This window comes from Cheilinus undulatus, linkage group 24 (assembly GCF_018320785.1).
Source record: "Cheilinus undulatus linkage group 24, ASM1832078v1, whole genome shotgun sequence".
Lineage (NCBI taxonomy): Eukaryota > Metazoa > Chordata > Actinopteri > Labriformes > Labridae > Cheilinus > Cheilinus undulatus.
The window spans coordinates 8,200,133-8,222,883 of record NC_054888.1 but is presented as its reverse complement, the minus strand read 5'-3'; the positions used below and the strand labels follow the sequence as shown (position 1 = coordinate 8,222,883).

The window sequence follows — 22,751 nt, the reverse complement described above, 5'->3', positions numbered from 1 at the left end:
CTGCAATTCCATATTGAAGTCTTCGATGTTGAAAAGAAGTTTAATTGAAAATCTGACTGCTAAACATGGTGCCACAACTTTAAGACAGCGCCGTGTCATCAAAGCTACAGCAGATGAGACACAGTGGGAGAGTGAGCCAATCAAACCCACACATTTTTCTGCTCCATGGTGAAACAAAACTACATTCCTACATGAAAAACTCAGTCACTACAGTATCAAACTATCCTCTTCTCAAATTAACTGCGGATGAGACTCCTTTGCTCTTACCTGTGTGAGCCCAGAGGCTTTAAGGAGCTCCTGTGGTGACCTGGTTCCATAAAGACTGAGCGATCGTAGCAGCAGCATGCGGCTGTACACCTTATTCCTCGCCTCTTTTTTAAAGTTGAGGAAATAATTGGTCTGGTCGATGAGGAAGATCTCCAGAGCTGAGCGACGGAGGTTGTAACGCCGCAGGTGGACTTCTCGGATCTGAGACAGGGGCCATTTAAAGTCGTGGCCGACTCCTTCAAGAACAAGACAACAGATTTAATTTACATTTTTATCATTGTTGTTTTAGTGTTTCTCTTACCGCCTCTGTCTCACCTTCCTCCTTCTCCTGGCTGCTGTCGTAGAAGTAGATATGTTGGGTGGTGAGCTCCAGGCGGCCCGGCACCACGTCCACCACAGTCACCAACTCGCAATCCTCCCACAGCACCAGCTTCTCCTTCTGGCCTGCCTCCTCTGCTTCAACCCTGCATGATATTAACAACAAATCAAAGGCTGACCTAATATCTACAAAGTGGTTTTGTTACTTTGTGGCTGCTTTAATTATTGACTGACTGGTTGTTGGCGACGGCAGGGTCGTCCTCCGGCAGCTCCAAGATGTCGTCCTCCAGGTCGCTGACTTTGACCTGCTTCACGGCCTCCAGCAGCAGAGACTCGGGGTTTACACGCTGCTGATGGACACCTGAGCAGAGCGAGGAAGACAGGAGAGGATTAAAGATGCAGAGGAGGAATTTAAAAATAGTGGAGTGGCTAATTTCATATGACAGGACTTGAAATTAAGCTTCCTTTTTTCACTTTTTGTGTTTAGAAGCGGACTTTAACCTGAAATTAGCCTTTGAATAATCTCAGCAGGATATAAACACAAACTTTCCTCCTCTCCTTCAAACTTAAATTGATTTTATTCACTTATTTTGAGGCCGACACAAGCCAGGTGGTTAAATTAGTGCAGACTTAACTCCTGCTGGCTTCTGCTTATTAAAAATATAAATTTAGACTGAAAGGATGAACTCACAGCGTGAAGCCAGACCTGTAGGACCATGAGAAATCTAATCTGTGAGGAACATGGGCAGCAAAATTTAGTAACTGATGCTTATTTTCAAAGAAAAGAAGGATCATCCCCATGCCCTAAAAGCTGCTTGAAGAAGAGATGGCAATATGAATTAAACTGTTTTACAATGCTGCCTGATAAAAAATGAAAGTAAAAATAAAATGAGAGTTTGCTGACTGCAGCATGATCACATGTACTTACATCTTCTAAAGGAAAGCAGATCATCCTCCTCATAAAGTAAATGGAAGGGTTGGACATAAGTTCGGCTTAAAGCGGATTTTCAATGTCAGTCCTGTTTAATCTGTTTATTAAGGCCAGGCTGGATGAGTGTGCTTATATCATACTGTGAGCACACTTGGCCCTTATGACAGCATCCTTTCACAAGAAAGAATGGATACTTCTGGCCATACAGTCACCGAAGTAAACAACTGCAACTCCAGGGCAAAAAAAGGGGCTAAGACTTGTGAATAAGGGCAAAGATTGGACCAAAGTGGCAAAAAACAGGTGAAAAGTGGAAAAAAAAGTGGCAAAAATGGTCTAAATGTGGCAAAAATACATCAAAAGTGGCAAAAAAATGAGAAAAGAGGCAAAAATTGCAAGTAAAGGCAATGGAAATATACAGACAAAAAATAGATGTTGACAATCAAGTTTAAGGCTACTGTATAAGTGTGGGACTAAACAGATCAATGCAATTAGCAATAAATGTTTTCTGAGGTCAAAGTTTCCCTTTCGTAAGGTTTTCTGGGGAAATAATATTTCAAATTATTTAAAAAAAGAGCCACAAATCATCACAAAAGAGCCACATGTGGCTTAAGAGCCACACATTGAGTATCATTGGTGTAGACATATAGGAGAACAAAGGGAGCTGTACCACTCCAAAAATACATGAAAAATGATGGTTCAAGTCCATATAAAGCTCCTTTTGTCTCACCAAGGTTGTCTCTCAGAGCGCTGGCCTCTCGGTGAGGGTCGTAGTTGTAATTCCGGACCAGTTTGAGCCTCATGCGAGAGAAATTTTCTGCGCTAGAAACCCTCCAGTGCATCTCGTCCAGCTGCCTGTAACAAAATGAGACCAAACTCTTATCAAATTCCTAAATCTCACTTTCATTATACAAATTTAAAAAGGTTGGATGTTGTGCAAAATGAGAATAAAACAGAATGCAGTGATTTGCAAATTCAGGAACACTCTTGTCACACATTTAACCATTTTATTGCAAAATGGATTAACAGTTTTACTTGTCACATTCTGCGCAAGTTACAACAGCATGGCTTCACAGTGAAAGAGTGCAGGTGCTAGAATGGCCTGTATGCAGACCTGTCTCTCATTGAAAATGTATGGAGATTTATGCAGCCAAAATACAACAGAAACCCTGCACTGTAGAGCAACTTAAGATGTGCAACAAGCAAGAAAGAGAAAGAATTCCACTGTTACTACTTCAACAATTTAAGTCTTCAGTCTCTAGATTCTTACGTGTTGTTAGAAGAAAATGTGATGTGACACAGTGGTAAACACGCTCCTGTCCCAACTTTTTTTAGAGCATGCTGCAGGCATCAAATTAAGAATATGTGTACATTTAAAAAAAACAATAAAATTCACCAGCTTCGACATAAAATGCATAATCTTTCTGCTGTATTTGACTGATTTAGGTTGAAAAAGACTTTTGAATCATTCTTTGTCTTAATTCACATTTTACACAATGTCCCAACTTTTTTGTTACTTGGATTCTTATTTATTATTTTTGTATATATCAGTACATAATATTCAAACACTTTGTATTCCCCTTGCTATGTTATTTTCCAAATTAAAACAGCCGTATATCTACCTTACTTAAGCGAGAATTGGCTCACACTGAGACATATTAGCATAATCAAAATAATGAAAAAACAAGTAATGCAGAGATAAAGCTCAGTACCTTTCAGCCCACGGCCCCCTCTCACACACCAGACCCCGACGTGCTGCCTTCCACTGCCTCAGGGTGGCACTGTTCTGGCTGTGCTGCTGCTTCAACATGCTGTTGTAGCGCAGGTTCTCCTGTCGACCACGGCGTGAGAAAGGCTCCACAAACTGCTCCTGCAGGACGAGTTTGAGGGGTCACACTTTGCTGTCAGACCCCAAAACATGATTTTTAACTTAGGGAAATGTGATAGCGTACCTGGAAGCGGATCTTGCTCTCTCCTCTCTCCCTCTCTCTCTTGTGCAGGCTGACCATGAAGGCCTCATAGCATTCCTTCCAGTACAGAGCCATGGTCTCATGGCCCTGGCTGAATGTCTCTATTTCATACTGCTTCATGTACGGAATTATCTAAGGACGAAAGAAAGATGACAAGGAGTTATTTTTGCATTTCATGAAAATATTAGCTTATTTTGAATTTGATGGAAGCAACACATCTCAAAAAAGTAGGGACAGGGCAACAAAAGGCTGGAAAAGTAAGTGGAACTCATGAAAAACAGCTGCAGGAAGATTTTGCAATTAATTGAGTTATTGCCAGCAGGTCAGCATTTTAGAGAGGCAGGGTCTCTCAGAAGTAAAGATGGGCAGAGGTTCAACAATCAGCAAAACATAATGTCTATAGATTGTGGAACAAATTCAGAAAAATGTTCCTCAATGCAAACTTGCAAAGAATATCACACCATCTACAGGACATATCATCAAAAGAATCTGGAGAAATCTCTGGGCACAAAGGACAAGACTGAGGTCAGAATATGATGCTCGCGACCTTTGGGCCCTTAGGTGGCATGATTCTGCACTGGAAATCCCTGCACAGTCTCAGGAATACTTCCAGAAATCACTGTCTGTCAACAGTTAAAGCTGTATCATGCAAAGACGAAGTCATATGTGAACATCGCTCATTTAAAATTGATTGAGGCAAAATGGAAAACTGTTCTGTGGTCAGTCATTCAAAATTTTTTAGAAACCACAGACACCATTTCCCAAAGACGAAACAGGAGAGGGACCATCCAGCTTGTTATCAATGCACAGTCCAAAACCTGCATCTCTGATGGTATGGGGTTGCATTGGTGCCTGTGGCAGGGGTGTCCAAACTATGGCTTTGAGGCCAAATGCAGCCCACGGTCTGTTTTTAATTGGCCCTAAACACATTCCTAAATAGGAAAAGGAAATATTACCCACAATGGAAACATGGAGCTTGTGCATGACCGTAGTGTACTTCTTAATTTCAGCACAAGGTGATGCTACCATGCTAATTCTGTAAACAAAGATTTTGACAAGAATATTTTTTTTCTTAACAAAATTGAGACAACACTGGAAGTGGTAAACATATTGTCAACTAAAATATATAATATATTAATTTATAAGGCTCTTTTTGATTACAGCAGAAAATAAGCCAATAGCGACTCAAAGTCAGAGCCAGTCTTACCAGAGCCCCCTGAAATCTGATTGGCCTCCCCAAAATAGTTAAATGATCCACTTGAACATACTCAATCACTAAGCATAACTAAACTGACATTAGATTGGTTTAATTAACTTTAAAATCCTCAGGATGAGGTATGTAAAAGCGGCCCCACCATCCTTATGTATTTCTGTATGTGGCCCGCAGTGGAATCAGGGTTGTAAAATTTGCCTCCAACACCGTGCAAATGTCAGTCCCTTACATATTTATCGAGGTAGACGCGCCACTCAGGTGAGTTGCAGTAAAGCTGGAAGTCTTCAAAGAAGGAGGGGCTGCCGTTGGTGTCCGGTAGCTGAGGGAGGTGCAGCTCCATGTAGAGGAGGCGGTGCACTTTGGAGAGCAGCGTTCGCAGAAGAGGAACCAGGAAGGAGTAAGTCTCCTCCGTTTGCTCCTGGATTGAGCGCCGCAGGATGCCTTCAACCTTGCCGAGCAGGTAGCAGGCCTCGTCTTGACTCGACACCTCTTTGGTCTGAAGGATGCCGTTGAGCTTAGCCGTTGCCATCGCGCACACCTGGAACAAAAACAACTCTTGAGTGTGCTTTCTTTGAGCAAAGATGCCAAATATGATGGGTTGAAAACTCACATCAGGGTCTTCCTGTGCCATGAATCCAAGCAACAGCCTCAGCCCAACTTGTGAGAGCTGGAACCATTGGGTGCCGGATGTGTACCACACCATGAGGCTGTCCATCAGCGTCACCGTCTCCTCTAGCACCTTCTCTGTCCACAGAGACGGGTTGATGAGGCCCTCCGCCTGCAGGAAGTCCTGCACCATGTGAAGCAATCTCACTGCATTCTCTGTGTGCTGGGGCAACGTAGCAGCTGAAGCCTCACGGTTATCACTCACTGCCCACTCCAGCATGCGCTCCATGAGACTGAAACGGAAAAAAAATGTTACATAGCACATCTTTGGTATGAATTAAGGTGTTTAAAACACTGAATAAAGGGCTGACCTGAGCTTTATTTGGTCGACTGGTTGCAGCAGCTCGTTGGCAGTTCCAAGTTTGGTGAGAGCTGAAAAGACCTGACCTCTCTCGAGCCACGCCGAATCATCAGAACCTTCCACTCCACGCCACATCACACAGAGTATTATCTCCAGCAGCATGTTACACAGCTCCTCTTCTGCTCGCTAGGGGGCGACATCACACCGAGAGAGACATAAACAGAAAGGGTTATAATTAGAAAAGATGGAACTAACAAAACAGAATGTCTCTAACTGCAGATCAAGGTAGGAAATAAATAAAAGGTCTTTAATAAGACATAGAAGGTCAAGTTATCTCTTTGTACAAGAACTTAATGCATGCTAATTCCTCTCAAATCCTTGTGCCAGCCCCAGTGTAAGTATGATCCCCCTCTAATCTTAAAAGCTGCGCTCTTAAAGCTGTACTTTTAAAAATGAAACATTTATTCTACATTTGACAGCCTGCTGTAGGAGGGGACAGGTTGTCTTTCTTCCACTCCAGCCCTCCATGAACACTCTGAAATGACTAAAAGAGCCCATTAGATGAAAGTCAGCACTGGGCTCCCTGAGGTGGCAGTGACATTTCACCCACTGAGTTGGAAGAACTTGCTGTTAAGAAGCATTATGGCAGCCTTGGAGTGTGGACTATCGTATAAAATGAAGATGTAGGGGGTGGTTCGCCACCTGCCTTCGTCTGCCGGCTAATTAAAAACTGTTTAACAGATTATTTTAGGTGGTATTACTCTTCTGTGAAAGAGAATGACACTTAATATACCATTCAAAAAGTGCTTTCAGTGTAGCCAAAGCCAGAAAACCATTAAAAACATGGTAGAGAGCTATACTGGATGACTTTCATTACCTTTAGCATAGTTGATTTGCTTCATTTTGAGATTATAACATAAAAACAGTCTCACTAGAAGAGACGCGAACCAGACAGCGGTTATCAACCCTCTTCTACTAACGCAACCCCTTTTGATAGTATTTTAGCTAATTATAATAACTACACTAAATGGTAGCAGTTGTCATCATGTGCACTTATCTGCTACTTTTATTGTGTTATAGCAATCAAAAGTACACTTTATGTCCTTACTGTGTTTACAGTCATCAATGCACTCTACAAGGGTAATTTACTTATTGGTATACTCCCTGTTTCCTTTAAATGTAGGATTATGACCTGATGGGGGGGAAAGCAGTTAAAAAAACAACAAAAATGTGGCTAAAAAGCTGTTGAAAAGTGACACCAACCCCCACAGTGAGCAGTGAAGTAACCACTTGCAATCCACAATGACTTGGGTGATTTTTTTAAACACATTAGGTCTCATACAGTGTGTGACAAGTGCAGGTGAACACCCTTGAGGCAATGATGTTGCATGACTTAGAACTTAATATAAAGTTTATATGTAGCCCCTGGAATAGGTTGTTTGCAATCAGGTGATCCTGAATGTCCATTGGGGGCCAGGAAGTGGGGGACAGCCATAAGGAATGAATGGGATTTGAGGACAGTTAGTACTTAAAAGCTCTAAATGGACCTGCACACTGCAATTATTATGAGAAAATTTCTACATACATTGAGTATCATCCCTACACTTTAAAAAAAGAGATTTAACCACAGTTTAACTGATTTACCTGGCACGGAGGTAATCAATATCATAATTTATTCAGCCCTGCAGACCTCTTAGCGTCTAGCGTCATCTTGTACAGATCTAAGAAGTTAGCTCAGCCCCTTCAACAACAATGAAACGATGATGTACTTGTATCAACTTCTATAAATCTTGTAAGCTTTACAAATGAGCCTGTGCTGTGACACGGCTCTTTAATGTGAGCTACAGTAGCTTGCTCCCATTGAGTGCCAGTTTCCATTCCACCTTTCTTTGTCATTTAATCCACATTTATAAAGCCAAACTGTGACCCAATGAAAAGCCGTTTGGAAGCAAACAACCGGCTCTACTGAGCTCAGCCAAAAGATCTGGATCTCTTAAAAATGACTCCTCTCATCACAACAAACAAGACTGGAGGATGGTGACATAAAATCAGAGTTTAACGTGCTAAACCGTGAAAAAACTGTATTGAACCAACGGAACATACAAGAGCATTGTGTGACATTGTTTTGTTGCCTGAATATTTCTCTACTTTCTGGACACAAAAGTAGCTAAAAAAATTCAGAATGTTTTTTTTTTTTTTTTGTCGACCTTTGAGCGCTTGGCATAGTGCTAAACAAGTCAGAACATGGCCTTATTGGTAGCGTTTCTCTATGAAGGGGAGTTCTCTACTGTAGTGTGACGTCATCTGCAAAGGACCTATATAAGCCACAGGCACCTTTCTCAGTGAAAAACAGGCATTAAAAGCACGACTTATACAGCAGGCTTTATGTTAATATGTTTTTATGAGCACCCTCTGCGGGCTCCTCTGAACCCTCTGCCTTGCTAGCAGTCTGCAATGATTTATAATGCTAGAAGACTGTTTTCTCAGTAGAAGTATTTCTGACTATGTTGTATGTTTAAAATCTTCACATTAATATCAAACATTTGTTTGACACACAAGAGTCTTTAGAGTTCAGTATAAAAAGGTTGTTTTAGCCATGTGTTAACCTAGCCTAACACCTGCCCTGCTATAGTGGTTTCAGCTTTAACAATGGCAAATAAGAGAGGGTAGTTGTAATGTTGGTCTAATTTGCCTTTCTAGGTCTCATCGAGACATAACTATTAAAACATGTTTCACCCCTGCACTTCTTGACAGTGTGAAGAGAGAAACCTGTACCCTCATTAGAGAAACACTGCAATGGAACACCAAATGTGCAGCTAAAAATAGCAAATGCCTGTTTTAATCTTTTTTGAGCTCTTTTCCAAAAACAAGATGCTCTTATAAAAAGAAAATATATAGTTCTGACTGATCTAAAAACAGGCCTGGGTGCAAGAGTCAGAGGAAGGGCATCAGAAAACATCAGCGCTGTAATTTCTCAGTATATGAACGTCCTGCTTTATCCATAGATAGGGAATGCAACTTTGAAGTAAACTACTTTTATTATCATCATAGCCACTAATAGTTTGATGTCTACTTACTTCTGGGATTTTCTCACAAATAGATTGAAACAGGTTGTTAGCTTGATGCTAACACATAATGGAAACTGCTGTTAAAGGGCTAGAAGATTTAGCATTGTATTAATTTTAATTGATTGAAAATATGCATTAAAAGGGGTCATGTTAGTTTGTTTGCATCTGTGCACTCTTCAACTGGATTTTTCTTCTTTTGTTATTTATTAGCAGTTAGCAATTAGCCTTCAGATGTTCAACCACCACCATCTTGGGCTGCATTGCAGCCAGGTGAAAAATATTGGAAAAGTATTTTTTTCAGATGACAGAAAATCTATTCCTAATATAATCAAGAACAGAATCTTTTTATTGTGATATTATCATTATTGTGGGGTATGTGTTATGGATCACATCAGTGTATTGTACCTTAAAAGTATCCCTTGAGATTCCCACCTTATTAAACAAAATATGGAGTCAAAACTACCTCCCTGACCTCTGATCCCTCTCACCTCAGCATTGTTGAAGGAATCTCCCAGTGAGATGTTGTCACTGAACAAAAAGCTGTCTTCAGTCAAAGACGACGATGCCTCTCTATCCCCAGAGCTTCCTGGGAAAGGTTTAGAGGTCTCTAGAGGTGATGGTGTGCTGGGCATGCTGCCAGGTGTTTGGCTGCCGCTCTCTGCTCCTTCATAGGCCTGCAAGTGGGACAGATCCAGCGTCAAGCCCCCTGACTTCCCCACCACCCAGGGTTTGACGTGAAGCTGCGGCTCAGTGGAAGCCGAAGACGACGGCGTGTCCAGCAGGGAGATGACGTCCCCGTTCTCCATGCTGTCCACAGAGCGGGTGTCACCTATACTGAGCCGGTCGTCGTCCAGCCGGTCCAGGCGGCCTGTACTGCCCGCCCTCCCCCTTCTCTCCAGTGGTAGCTCCAGGCGGTTGGTGCTGCTGGGTCGGTTCAGGTCCAGGCTGCAGGTGCTGACGGTGTCTGCACTTCGCAGCGGTAAAGAGCCGTCGCCTCGCAGGTAGAGACGCATCAGAGTGTCCTGCCAACACTGCTGCCGGGAAATCTGGACGGCAGCATCCTGCTGGGACTGTAGCAGCTGGTACACCTGAAGACAGAGGAGGAAGAAGATTAAAGTTTAACAACACCTGCAGAGAGAGAAAGTCACGACGCATTGGAGGGAAAAGATGAAAGAAAAACAATCTTCAAAGCTGCTTATGATTTAATAATTAGCTTTCTATTTCTCAAAATGTCAGTGCTTTGATCAGTGCTTGTGTCTGACTTTAAGTACAGAACTCTAACATCCTGATGTGTTTCAAACTATTGTTTTGGTTGATACTAGGTACAAGTAAACAGGTGTAAAACATAATAATAGAGCAAAATGAGACTTTTATGTTGTGCTATAAAATAAAAATCTGTTTGCAAAGTACATTAATTTCTCTTCTATGGAGACAACTAGGGAGGTAGCAAAACACTAATTCCTAAGTTAAAATGGGAGATTAAATTTAAATCTTTAATTATCTGAATAATTTGAGCACAATTTACGCCAAGCAGTCATGCTGCATGCCCCATTTAAGGATGAGGTTGTCCTTCAGACAGGCTGTCTTTCAGGGTTTGAAATGGACCCTTGGCAGCTGTGGTGCAGTGGTAGAGTCAGTCGTCTCTACTAGAAAAGGCTGGGGAATTTGAACCCCAGCCCCTGCAGTAACCTCTAAGTGTACTGGGGAAAGATACTGAACCCCGCCTGCTATGTCAAGGTCATCAAAGGATTAAAATTTTAGGATTTCTACAGTTAATTGCAATTAATCACATCATTTTGGTGCTGATCGGTGTTGGTATACCATGCAGTGTGCTGCAGCATAGCAAAGAGGCCATGTAGATCCTCCCAGGCTTGTCATTAAATAAAAAACTAACAGGCATGTTGCAATTTGTATGAGGAAGTACTGACTATCAAGACTAGATATCAGTATGACAAAGCAAGTTGCTAATATATAAATGTGATCAAACCAGAAGTGATATTTTCACATATAAAGTTCAAAGAACAATGGACATTCTATGTTAGAGGTGTTACTGGCTTCTTACAGTAGGTGGCGCTACAGCAAAACAGCAAAATGAACCTTTAAATGTGTGGAGAGGCACCTTGATCAATTTGAATGAAATCAGATGTACTATATGAGAGTTATGCCAACTTCCTGTGAAACTGGCAAGATATCAAAATGTCTGCAATCGCCAGTTAGGTGTCCATTTTTGAAACATGTGAGGGTGTGTTCAGTTATTGAGGACTTCAGCGAAGGTGCTATGATGAGATGTTTGCATGAAGGTGTGTTCAGTCTCTCGCCAGAAACAGTCAGAGATGCCAATATGTAGATATGATCAGACCAGGACTGATTATTTCTCATACAAAATTCAAAGATTGGTAATTTCATGATAGAGGTGTGACTGGCTTTTTACAGTAGGCGGCACAAAGCACATCCAGAAAATTAACCTTTAAATGTGTAGAGGGAGACCTTGATCATACATGTAAAATTTGGATGAAACCAGATGTATCATATGAGAGTTACGCCAACTTCCTGTGAAACTAGTGAGATGTCAAAATGCTCGCCAGTGAGGTGTTCATTATTGAAACAAGTGAGTGCTGTGGACAATTATTGAGGACTTCAGTGAAGGCGCTATGATGAGATGTTTGCATGAGGGCGAGTTCAGTGTGTTACTATTGTCCTTCCAGAAAGATTAAAAGAACACATAATAGTGTATACAAAAGTTGCAATAGGGAACAGTCATTTTGCACCATTCAAACTTAGATATATAATTATAGTTATTTACTTGCATTACTAAAGAGAAAAAATAGTTTTAGTGGTTGAATGTTATGCTTGATTAATTTCTGACTTCTCAGAGAAGCCCAGTGAGCCGGCTAAAATTGGGGTGAATTCAGCTTGAAATTCCTCATTCCTGTTCAAAATGGTAAAACGTGGCTCAATGAAAATGAAAGAGTCCGCATTAAAGCACTTTATGATGCTGGATGGCCTTTGAGACAAATATGACAGGTGGTCTAACAAATTTGTTAAGCACTGTATATTCTGACCAAAAATCATAAGGCTAGGTTGAATGGTCCACAGGGGCTGATTGTTTGAATAGATTTTGGAGGGGAAAAATCATAAATTTTGGGGCCAGATTGTGGCTCCGTCCTTTGGTGAAAATTCACAGTTTTCACAACTTTAGATCTCCATCTTGTCTAGACTTATCAAAAAGATTCCGGAGCAAATAAGATAAAATCAATAGGTGGAGTTTGTCAAAATGTGAGACCTTTAAAAAATGTCCAAAAATGTCCAATCCTGACCTTTACCCTACATAATTATAATTCAAACTTTGGGGCCAGATTGTAGCCCAGCCATTTTGTGAGAACTCAGAGTTTTCACAACTCTAGATCTCCATCTTGTCTATAATTATCAAAAAGATTGAGGACTGACTCAGATAAAACCCCTCGGTGGAGTTTCTTAAAATGTGAGACCTTAAAAAATGTAAAAAAGAAAAAAAAAAAAAGAAATCTCAAATTTTGACCTTTACTGTTCATTATCTCACTTCCTGCACATATTTTTAGAATACAGTAAATCAGTTTGTTCTTTCTCTGGACATAGTGTATGCTGATTTTCAGATATGTGGCCTAGATTATGTGGAGGGGACCCCCAATAAAGGATGATTTGATGCACATAAATGAAATTACCAAAATATGTAATTTTTCACCATGTCAGATACATTTGCATGGTTTTGTGAGGTTTTGAGCAAGATAAGGCCCCCAAATTAGCAACTGTTTACCTCACTCTGAGGTTGGTACTAGGGCCCTTATCATTCACTCCTGTAAGTGGTCCGACCTTTCAGTCTTGTGCTACATTACTGCTCCAAACCTGCAGCTCCATGACTCTTTGCTCTATTAAACTACATTTACTGTAAACACTAGCAACGGATGTCACAATATCAGCAAGGAAATAAATGCCAGGCAACACAATAAAACTTAGAGCAAAGTGTGTTTAAGCAAATAACAGATGAAGGAAAACAGGACATAAAAACAAGAGAGGATATAGAAAATGGAAAGCCTCTGACGATTCCAATCAATGCTGGACATTCCCCCCTTTCCTCTACCTGCAGCTAATCAATATCTATAATTAATAGCGTTAGTGTCTGCAGCTTTAAGTGCAGGTGTTTCCTCACCCTCTTGCAGACGATGAGGCGTACACTCGGCCCGGCCCTGTGAGTGACCTGGACCAAGGACATGAGGTCTTTGTAGTTCACCAAGTTGTCTGTAGATGTTAGACACAAACAGATGCATTTTAGCAACATTCATCATTTTTATGGCATAGACTGGCACTTTAAAGGCTTCAAAAACAACTCAAGTGTGTTGTCAAGTCATAATCAGAATGTATATAGAGTTAAATGAAAGTGAAACCACACAGATTCTCTGTCCAGTGAGCGCCATAACGCTCCGTGACGGCTCATAAAATTGATTTAATTAACTCAAGTAAGGATAAGTGACTGCAGAGGCTGTAATGGTCAAAGGACCATGAACTGGTAAGAAAAACAAAGCCCTACTGCCTGATGAAAAATCGACTGAATGCATAATCCCATGCCCAATAAATTCCATGCAATAGTGATTTATGGAAAGGAAAGGCAAGGCTGGCCTCTTACACTGTACCTAATAATTCAAGAAAACTATTTAAGGTTATGATGATGAGAATGGCTACAATAAGCAAAGCAGAAAGGAAACACAGCTTTGTAATTTCAAATAAAGAAGAAGGAAAGCTGACCTGTGTGAAGGACTTGGTTGAGGAGACAGCGGATTAGTGTTGGAGTGATGTGAAGTTCAGAAAAGAGCAGCGACAGGCCGGCATAACCCGCCTCCCTCAGACGTAAACGCTGCTTATTCCTCTCGTAGACGCGGTCGCAGCGCAGCATGCGCTCAAACAGCTGAGGACACAAAAGGAACAGATTGTTTTTGCTTCTTTTTTTATGCATATGATACTAAAGCAATGTATATGATTACACACACAAGTTAAAGGCATGAAATGTTTATAGATTACACTTAGATTACACTAACCATAACACCTGTCTGAACTGCCTGGCTACCTTTGGGTCAAAGGACGGACCTGCTAGTCCAGGTCTTTTATAGATGGACCTCAACAGAGGTCCAGCCATTGGTGCTAGCAGTCTCACAATTAGTAAAATAGGGGCTGTGAATGTGTCTCAAGTGATTGTAGTATGAAGACACCAGTGTCTGGAAGGTCAAATCCCTGGTTAATCAGTATTCCTGGCTGCCATTACACCATGAAGACAAAAGAACACTCCAAGCAATTCAGACAACATGCCTGGAGTTCACTTAAATCCACCATCAAGAAATGGAAGGAATAAAGCACATGGCATGTGTAAATCTGCCTAAAATCTGCCTGAGAAGCATCCCCACAGCATGCTGCTGCCACCACTATGCTTCACAGTGAGGACTGAAGCTAGAGTGGTGCTAGCAGTCTCACAATTAGCATAGCGGGGATCACCTGATTGCAGTGAGTGTGTCTCAAATGATTGTAGTATAAAGACACCTGTGTCTGGAAGGACCAGACACCAGCTAATCAGTATTCCTGGCTACCATTACACCCTGAGGACAAAAGAAGACTCCAAGCAATTCATAGAAAAGGTTATTGAAATATAGAAATCAGGAGAAGGATACTAAAAAATTTCAAAGGCACTGAACATCTCATTGAGTTCAGTTAAATTCATCATCAAAAAATGGAAGGAACATGACACGTGTATAAATCTGCCTAGATCAGGCCATCCTTACAAACCGAGTGACAGCGCCAGATGGAGACTAGTGAGAGAGACTACCAAGACACCTATGACTACTCTAAAGGAGATACAAGCATACAACGACTGTTGCCCTGGTTTTTTCACCAGTCAAAGCTTTATGGGGGGGTGGCAAAGAGAAAGCCACTGTTGAAGAAAACTCCTTAAATCTCAGCAAGAGTTCACCGTGGGAGACTCCATAGTCAAGTGGGAGAAAGTTCTTTGATCTAATGAGACCAAAATGGTGCTTTTAGGCCATCAGACAAGCACTGCGTATGACCACAAAAACACCATCCCCACTCTGACGCACGGTGGTGGCACCATCATGCTGTGGGGATGCTTCTCAGCAGCCATCCCTGTAAGGCTTTTAAAGGTAGAGGGTAAAATGAATGCGGCAAAATGTTGGAAAATCCTTGAGGACTATCTTATTTAGGCTGCGAGAGAACTTCAGCTTGAACTAGAACTACAGCAAAAGCTACACAGAAATGGTTTAAAAACAAAAAGGTGAACGTTCTGAAGCAGCTCAGTCAAAGCTGAGACCTCAGTCCATGACTGAAAGCACCCAACGGGGTGAATTCTTTTTGCCTCAGGCTCTGTATATAAAAAATAGTTGTAAATTATTAAACTAAGACGAAAGTTATATCTAAAGCCAAAAATGAACTCGAGTTTTTTAATTTTGACCCAGGAGTAGATTGGCATTCACCCACCTTAAAGACGAGCTCTCTGAGTCTGTCTGAGTGCTTATTATTGAGCAGTAGTGCGTAGCAGGAGTCGGCTGCACCAGGTTCAAAGAGGAGCAGGAAGATCTGGTCTCTAGCTGGACTGCTTTGGAGAAGACTGAGCAACAACTCCAGCAATCCACATAACTGCAACACACAATCATGGAAAAAATTTAGTTTAAAAAACTACAAAACTGAGAGGAAATCAGTGTCATAAAGAGCAGCTAATACAAGGACTGTATCTGGACAATGAGGATAGTGTTTGAGATTTTGTGAATCATTAAGTGCATTAGAAGACTGTCGGGCTTCATGAATGGGTAAACATGATCAGAGAGAGCAGATGCAGAGCAGTAGAAGAGGACAGTATTGACCATATGCTCATAAAGTGTGATGTAAGCTTCCACATATAGAGCAGCGGTGTAAGAGGATATGTAAAGTGGCAGACAAATGAAAAATGAGACAGGACTAAAAGAGGAAGAGGGGGTAGAGATGTGACAGGAGGAGGAAATGGACTTCACAAAACCGCTGACAGACACAGTTACATGAAAACTCATTTAAACAGGTGTCAGGTTCACCGTCAGTGTGGAAATTAAGCAGTTTGTATCAGGAACAGTGAAGGATACCGCTTACAGAGGGGGAAAATGTTTAACAATAATGCAGAGGAGGGAAGTGAGCTGACAGATTCCTACACAGAAATCCCTGCGCTGAGTCTCAGAGGGAAACAAAATCCTGTAGTAAAAGCTCATCTGTGGTCACCAGTAAATCCTCAAATAGCAACGGATGTTGGCATTAACAAATTCAAAAAATATGAGTCATATGGCAAGAAAGTGCTTATAATAACTTGAACTACGCTTAAATTTCAGCTGTTGCATCAACACAAATTAATCTGTTTGACTGTATGTTAATGACATAACACTTGATCTGTTTACAGAGATTCACTTGTCAGCCATTATCAGTAAATATAAAAAAAAAGGGTTAAGACTGGCGGAAATGTTGTGGAAATGGACAGACAAAGTGGTGAAAAGACGTTAAATGTGCCAAAAATTGGTAAAAGAGGTAAACCGTGCAAAAAGTATCAAAAATGGGTTAAAAGTGGCAAAAATAGTGCAAAAAAAAGTTATGAAAAGGAGTAAAAGTAGCAGAAATAGAAGAAAAGCTGCAAAAATGGATTAAAGATTGGCACAAAGGGGATAAAACATGCAGGAAAAGTGGTTTTAAAGGGGTTAGAGACAGACAAAAATTGGGTTAAACACACAAAAAGGGACAGAAAGTATTAAAAATGGGTTAGAAGTGGTAGCAAAAATAGCCTGGCAAAGTAGGGAAAATGTGTTTAAGAGTGGCACACAGGGGCAATAATTGGCAAAAAAGATCGAAAATGGGTTAAAGAGAGGCAAAATGGGCAAAAATTGGTTGAAAGTGGTAAAAATGGTTCAGAAAAAGTAATGAAAAGGGGTTTAAAAGTGGCAAATATAGAAGTAAAGCTGCAAAAACTGATTAAAGTGTGGCACAAAGGGGATAAAACAGGCAGGAAAAGTGGTTTTAAAGGGGTCAAAGAATGGAAAAATTGGGTTAAAGAGACAAAAAGGTGCAAAAAGTATCAGAAGGGGTTGAAAGTGGCAAAAATAGTGCTAAAAAGTATCAAAAAGGGATTAAAAGTAATTCAAGACTGGTGCTAAATCACAAGTGGGGGGTAGGGGGGCATTTTCTGGGATTTTCAGGGGCCCAGCCAATCCTGTTGTCAGGCCTGTCTACTTATGACCTGCCACATTATAGATAACAGGGATAGAGCTCACTGGTAATGCCAAAAAACGTCCTGAATGTTTTGAAAGAAAACTCTATAAATTCAATAATACGCTAATCAGACCAGAATACTGATTTAATTTTTGTTTATTTGAAAGTCTGGCCCCCAGAGTTTCTGTCAAGACTAAATCTGGCCCTTGTGCAAATGTACTTGATGACCCCCGGAGTAAAACATCCAAGAGGATTCACCCGTATTCAAGTGGGTGAATACGTTTTATATGCACTGTAGTTTTCAAGGTTCATATCACCTTTTCTGAAACTGAATGGACAACCTTGAGTCTCAAACCCACATACCTGTTCTTCATCTCCAATGGCAGCAATGTATCCCAGAATGCTGTGCATCTCATCCTGTGACATTCCCTTACTAATGTAGTACTTGATGAGGCCGCAGAGAGACGCCCTGATTGTTCGAACGTCATCCTCGCTCAGGTCACTCTCTTTATTGCTGTTCTTCCTTCAGTATAGAAAACAGTGTCAGTGTTTTTTTCAGGGAAAAGTATAAGTATTGAACAAATTCAAACTTTTTTAATGAGTGCTCACCCATAGTAAAGGCGCACGGTGTCCAAAAGGAACTGAACTCCATACTTCTTCCTGAACTGCTTCCTGTTGTCTTTGATGACCGTAGACATGTACTGGATATGACCTGCGTTAGACAAACACAGCATGAATTTTAAAGTTGCAGAAATAAAATGACATGTGCAGGATTACGCTGGTATAGATCTAACCTATTCGTAGAGGGAAGTCTCCTTTGTTCCAGATGTTGAAGTTAAACAGCAAATGTGTGTGAAGCTGCAGCAGAAGCGCCTGGTTTTTCTCATATGTCACCTGCTCGATCAGAAGCTGCACAGCGACCAGAACGCTAACGTCCACATGACCTGCTGGCAGCTACAAATGCACAAAATATAGATTGGTTTTTCAGAGGGATATATACTGCCTTTGATGCACAATTTAGAAAAAGAAGGAAGGAATATAGACATGAAAATAAATAGGGCTTTACCAAGTTTATATAGGTTTTTTATATTTCCTTTAAACCATGTAGAGGCGTGTTTGCAAATACATTTGACACCCATAAATTGCCGGCAAAACAGATAAGAAACATGCTGGAATGTGGATGCATTAGTGGTTTATTTAGACTTTTACCATTTACAGGGTGTGGTTAGTTTGCCTACAGCAACTATCACCACATCTAAGTCATTTTCTTTTATCTGTGTCTCTGTGGAGGCTTTTATTTTCCCAGAGTGCAAACTAACTGTGAGGTATTTCCATCCCCAATGCACAAAAAGCTGATAAAGAAATAAATTCTGAAGCTTTTGCGGGGAAGGAAAAAAAAAAGAAAGAGAAATGACACAGACAGACACAAAAGAAAACACAAACACAGACACACAACCAGACATAAAAGCTGTCTGAGGTCATTTGTTTTCATTGGTGGAGCTCCAGCAGCATTCATATTTCTCACACCGTGAATCTCACACAGCACCAGCAATGATACAGAGCTATAAATGACCGTGCAGCATGGAGATTTTAAAATTAAAGTCAGTCGCCCAAGGTTCCTAATCTTGCCGTCTAGACCCCACGATAACGAGATTTTGCACTGCAGGGAGAGAGGAGTCACAATTTGGAAGGAGAAAGAAACTTCAAACCCCACAAAATTAAACCCAAACCTAGCATAGAAGATTTGAATTACAAAGGAATGAACTTGCTTTGTTTTAAGGTTACAAATTGCAAACAGACAAGATTTCTGTCTTTTATAATCCTCAAGAGAAAATTGCTTCCATTTCCTATTTCTATTTTTATACAAATTTGCTCACAAGCAATTCTAAACTTTGCAGCGAAGTTATCACTTTCTAGAAAACAAACCATCAGATGTCAACACTGCTCCTTACGGGTGCTTTTAGGAGAGAGAGTGGGTAGGAGGCGGAGTACACTGAGGACTGATTTGCAGTCAATCACACGAACAGACAAGCAACCAGGCAAGCTCACACTCGCACCTACGGGCAATTAAGAGTGACAAATTAACCAACTGAGCATGTCTTTGGACTGTGAGAGATCAGAGTTTACGAATCTGTTCTAATGGTTTAAGAAGCTAGGACTACTGTAAACAAAACCACGTCCACAGTTGACAAATCTGTTCCTACAGCTCAAGAAACTCCAGCTACACTTGACAAATCTGCTCCCCAGTCCAAGACACTCTAGCTACACTTGACCAATCTGTTCCCACAGTTGAAGAAATTTTAGCTACAATTGAAAAATCTGTTCCTACAGCTCAAGAAACTCTAGCTACACTTGACAAATCTGTTCCCACAGTTCAAGAAACTCTAGCTACACTTGACAAATCCACTCCCACAGTTCAAGAAACTCTAGCTACACTTGACAAATCCACTCCCACAGCTCAAGAAACTCTAGCTACACTTGACCAATCTGTTCCCACAGCCCAAGAAACACTTGCAACAGTTGACATATCCATTCCAATGGTTTTAAATTCTGTGGCTATAGTTTAGAAAACCATGACTACAGTTGACCAATCTGTTCCAAAAATTTATAAGACTGTGCCTATAGCTGACAAACATTCCCACAGTTAAAGATACCTTTATATGGTTTACAAATCTGTAGCCACAGTTTTAGAAATGGTACCTAAAGAATACAAATCTGTCTCCACAGTTTAAGGAACTTTACCAGAAGTTTACATTTCCCCATACTTAGGCCCTTGTCAAATATTGTATAACATATGGCTTTTTTCTTATTTTTCACCAGGAGTAAACTGTAGAAATAAGACGATATGCCTCCACCAAGCATACTGGCTAAAATGAGGCAGCAGTTATCAAAAAAATTTCTTGATTTGTTTCTAAAGAATGAGTATGTGCACTTAGCCTTCCACTTGGTTATACTGATTGTGTGCAAAGTTTGGATTAAACACAGACCTTCTGCAGCAGGGCTCCTAGTGTAGCGAGGCCGTGTGAATGGAGCAGATTCTCCTGATTGATCAGATGTCTCTGCAGGAAATGCTTCAGCACCAACAGGAAGGTGGCCACCAGATTCTTCTCCAGGCGTGCCTCTGTGATGAAAAAAAGAAAATGGATTTGACCCAGTTCCAGAGTTAAATTCAAAACACTAAGAAATGAAGAAAAAAAAAAGACATGTCACAGACCTGAAGCCCTGTTGGACGGGAGGATGACCCAGTCTCCATCAGCTGGCGTCGTCACATCAGGGGTGATGAAATCTGACCCAGCTGTGGGGTCACTGGCCTGCTGATCAGGGGTCACTAAAGCCAACTGCTCCAGGATGGGGAAAAGCACCGGCAGACCGCCAACACAGTTGATCATATCCTGCATCAGGTCCAAAAGAAATACATATTTACAGTCATGCAGCTCAAGCGCCGCTGAGCACCAAACCAATTTCATGACAGTAGGAGCGATAATTCTGTTAGAAGCACCTTGATATCCCAGTTGACGACTTTATTCCCAGTTAGACGCCCATGCAGCATGTTTGGAGACAGATCCAGACAGATGGGATTCCTGCACGCCTGTTGATAAAAAGACAAATATTTAGCTCATTAGCCATCACCTATCATGTGATAAAGCCTCTGGGAGCAGCCATAAACTCTGTATTTAGATGGACAGCTCAACAGCCACCTGGGAATGAAGCCAATTACTTAGAGCTTCCCCTGCTGACTGGCCATGATAAGAGGAGGAATGGTGTCAAGCTGTCCATATAAAACCTACATAAAAATCTTTTCTTCTGCAAATATACCAACCTAAGAGAACTCTGACATTTAAGTCTTAGGTGTACGGCAGTCAACAGAGGGGACATGGTGTTATTTTTGCAGTTCCACCAACAATTTCCTTTTGTGCATTCCTTGGTACCTGTGCAAAAAGTCAGCGCTTGTGGTGGAGGATTTTGGCTTCACTTTTGTGCTTCTTGAGGGAGACTGATGCATGGTCTATATTTATAAACAGTACAGCTGTTTAGAGTGCAAGACAGCTTTTCAAAGGTAAATGATGAAGGACTTTTAATCAAGACTTTCTTTGCTGTGCAGTACCATGATTCACAGCCCTACGTGGATTTGGCTGCACTTAGATGCAGATGATGTACATACACTGCCTGGCCAAAAAAAAAGTCGCCACCAAAAAAAGGTCCCACACTCTAATATTTTGTTGGACCGCCTTTAGCTTTGATTACAGCATGCATTAGCTGTGTTTTGATAAGCTTCTGCAATGTCACAAGATTTATTTCCATCCAGTGTCGTATTAATTTTTCACCAAGATCTTGTATTGATGATAGGAGAGTCTGACCACTGCGCAAAGCCTTCTCCAGCACATCCCAAAGATTCTCAATGGGGTTAAGGTCTGGACTCTGTGGTGGCCAATCCATGTGTGAAAATGATGTCTCATGCTCCCTGAACCACTCTTTCACAATTTCATTCTTTGGGCACATAATGTTGCTGAACCTAGACCTGACCAACTGCAGCTACCCAAGATCATAGCACTGCCCCCACAGGCTTGTACAGTAGGCACTAGGCATGATGGGTGCATCACTTCACTTGCCTCTCTTCTCATCCTGATGTGCCCATCACTCTGGAACAGGGTAAATCTGGACTGATCAGACCACATGACCTTCTTGCATTCCTCCAGAGTCCAATCTTCATGCTCCGTAGCAAACCGAAGCCTTTTTTTTCCGGTTAGCCTTACTGATTAGTGGTTTTCTTAAGGCTACACAGCTGTTCAGTCCCAATCCCTTGAGTTCCCTTCGCATTGTGCGTGTGGAAATGCTCTTACTTTCACTATTAAACATACCCCTAAGTTCTACTGTTGTTTTTCTTCGATTTGATTTGGCCAAACGTTTAAGTAATCGCCGATCACGATCATTCGGGATTGTTTTATGACCACATTTCTTCCTGGAAGACGATGGTTCCCCACCATCCTTCCAGTTTTTAATAATGCGTTGGACAGTTCTTAACCCAATTTTAGTAGTTTCTGCAATCTCCTTAGATGTTTTCTCTGCTTTATGCATGCCAATGATTTGACCCTTCTAAACAGACTAACATCTTTTCCACGACCACAGGATGTGTCTTTCGACATGGTTGTTTAAGAAATGAGAAGTTACTCATTGCATCAGCTGGGGTTGAATAACTTGTTGCCAGCTGAAAGATAATTGCCCATGCAGTAATTATCCAATATGAGGCTTGAACCCATTTGCTTAGTTAAATCTAGGTGGCGACTTTTTTTTTGGCCAGGCAGTGTATATATGTAGAAGATGCCTCCTGATAGGCTCTTTTGCTCTCCACATTAATTGTTTCTTCTGCATACAACCAATGTCAGCTGATTCAATGGACAATGGTACTCTGATTACAGAAATCAGAATGCTTCAAGCAGCCAAATGTCACATCTGCTAATAGTGATTAACAGATACTGGAATGAAAATTAAAGCAAGTGGTGAATTTTTCACTTCACTTTATATTTTCCCTGACACCTCATAATATTTACAACCACTGCCCTGTATACTTTGTTTGGCTACTTTTGAAGCTCCTGTGGTAGATTTTAAGCTTGTGCTGATTTTTGCCAAGCATTGGATGAAGAGGTGACAATGCTATGCTTCCAACTTTGTCATAAAACTTCAAATAAGGCCCTTTTCTATTCCAACATGACTGTGCCCCAGTGCACAAGGAACCTGACAGGCCCACCCTGAGCCCAGACCTCAA

General features: G+C 41.2%; 1 protein-coding gene across 4 annotated transcripts in view; it reads right to left on the bottom strand.

The window, feature by feature from the left end:
* The window catches only part of nbeal1 (neurobeachin-like 1), a 104,354-nt gene that overhangs the window by 33,876 nt on the left and 47,727 nt on the right, over nucleotides 1-22,751 (bottom strand). For all 4 annotated transcript variants that reach the window (XM_041781695.1, XM_041781698.1, XM_041781694.1 and 1 more), the window contains 19 exons: nucleotides 20,487-20,576; nucleotides 20,202-20,379; nucleotides 19,975-20,108; nucleotides 17,782-17,941; nucleotides 17,597-17,699; nucleotides 17,351-17,510; nucleotides 15,245-15,403; nucleotides 13,511-13,670; nucleotides 12,918-13,006; nucleotides 9,220-9,819; nucleotides 5,674-5,849; nucleotides 5,307-5,595; nucleotides 4,926-5,234; nucleotides 3,466-3,615; nucleotides 3,226-3,383; nucleotides 2,244-2,368; nucleotides 820-946; nucleotides 583-731; nucleotides 268-503 (listed from right to left, as the gene is read on the bottom strand). In XM_041781695.1, the coding sequence (XP_041637629.1) occupies nucleotides 268-503; nucleotides 583-731; nucleotides 820-946; nucleotides 2,244-2,368; nucleotides 3,226-3,383; nucleotides 3,466-3,615; nucleotides 4,926-5,234; nucleotides 5,307-5,595; nucleotides 5,674-5,849; nucleotides 9,220-9,819; nucleotides 12,918-13,006; nucleotides 13,511-13,670; nucleotides 15,245-15,403; nucleotides 17,351-17,510; nucleotides 17,597-17,699; nucleotides 17,782-17,941; nucleotides 19,975-20,108; nucleotides 20,202-20,379; nucleotides 20,487-20,576 (3,552 nt within the window). The remainder of the gene's footprint in view (nucleotides 1-267; nucleotides 504-582; nucleotides 732-819; nucleotides 947-2,243; nucleotides 2,369-3,225; nucleotides 3,384-3,465; nucleotides 3,616-4,925; nucleotides 5,235-5,306; nucleotides 5,596-5,673; nucleotides 5,850-9,219; nucleotides 9,820-12,917; nucleotides 13,007-13,510; nucleotides 13,671-15,244; nucleotides 15,404-17,350; nucleotides 17,511-17,596; nucleotides 17,700-17,781; nucleotides 17,942-19,974; nucleotides 20,109-20,201; nucleotides 20,380-20,486; nucleotides 20,577-22,751) is intronic.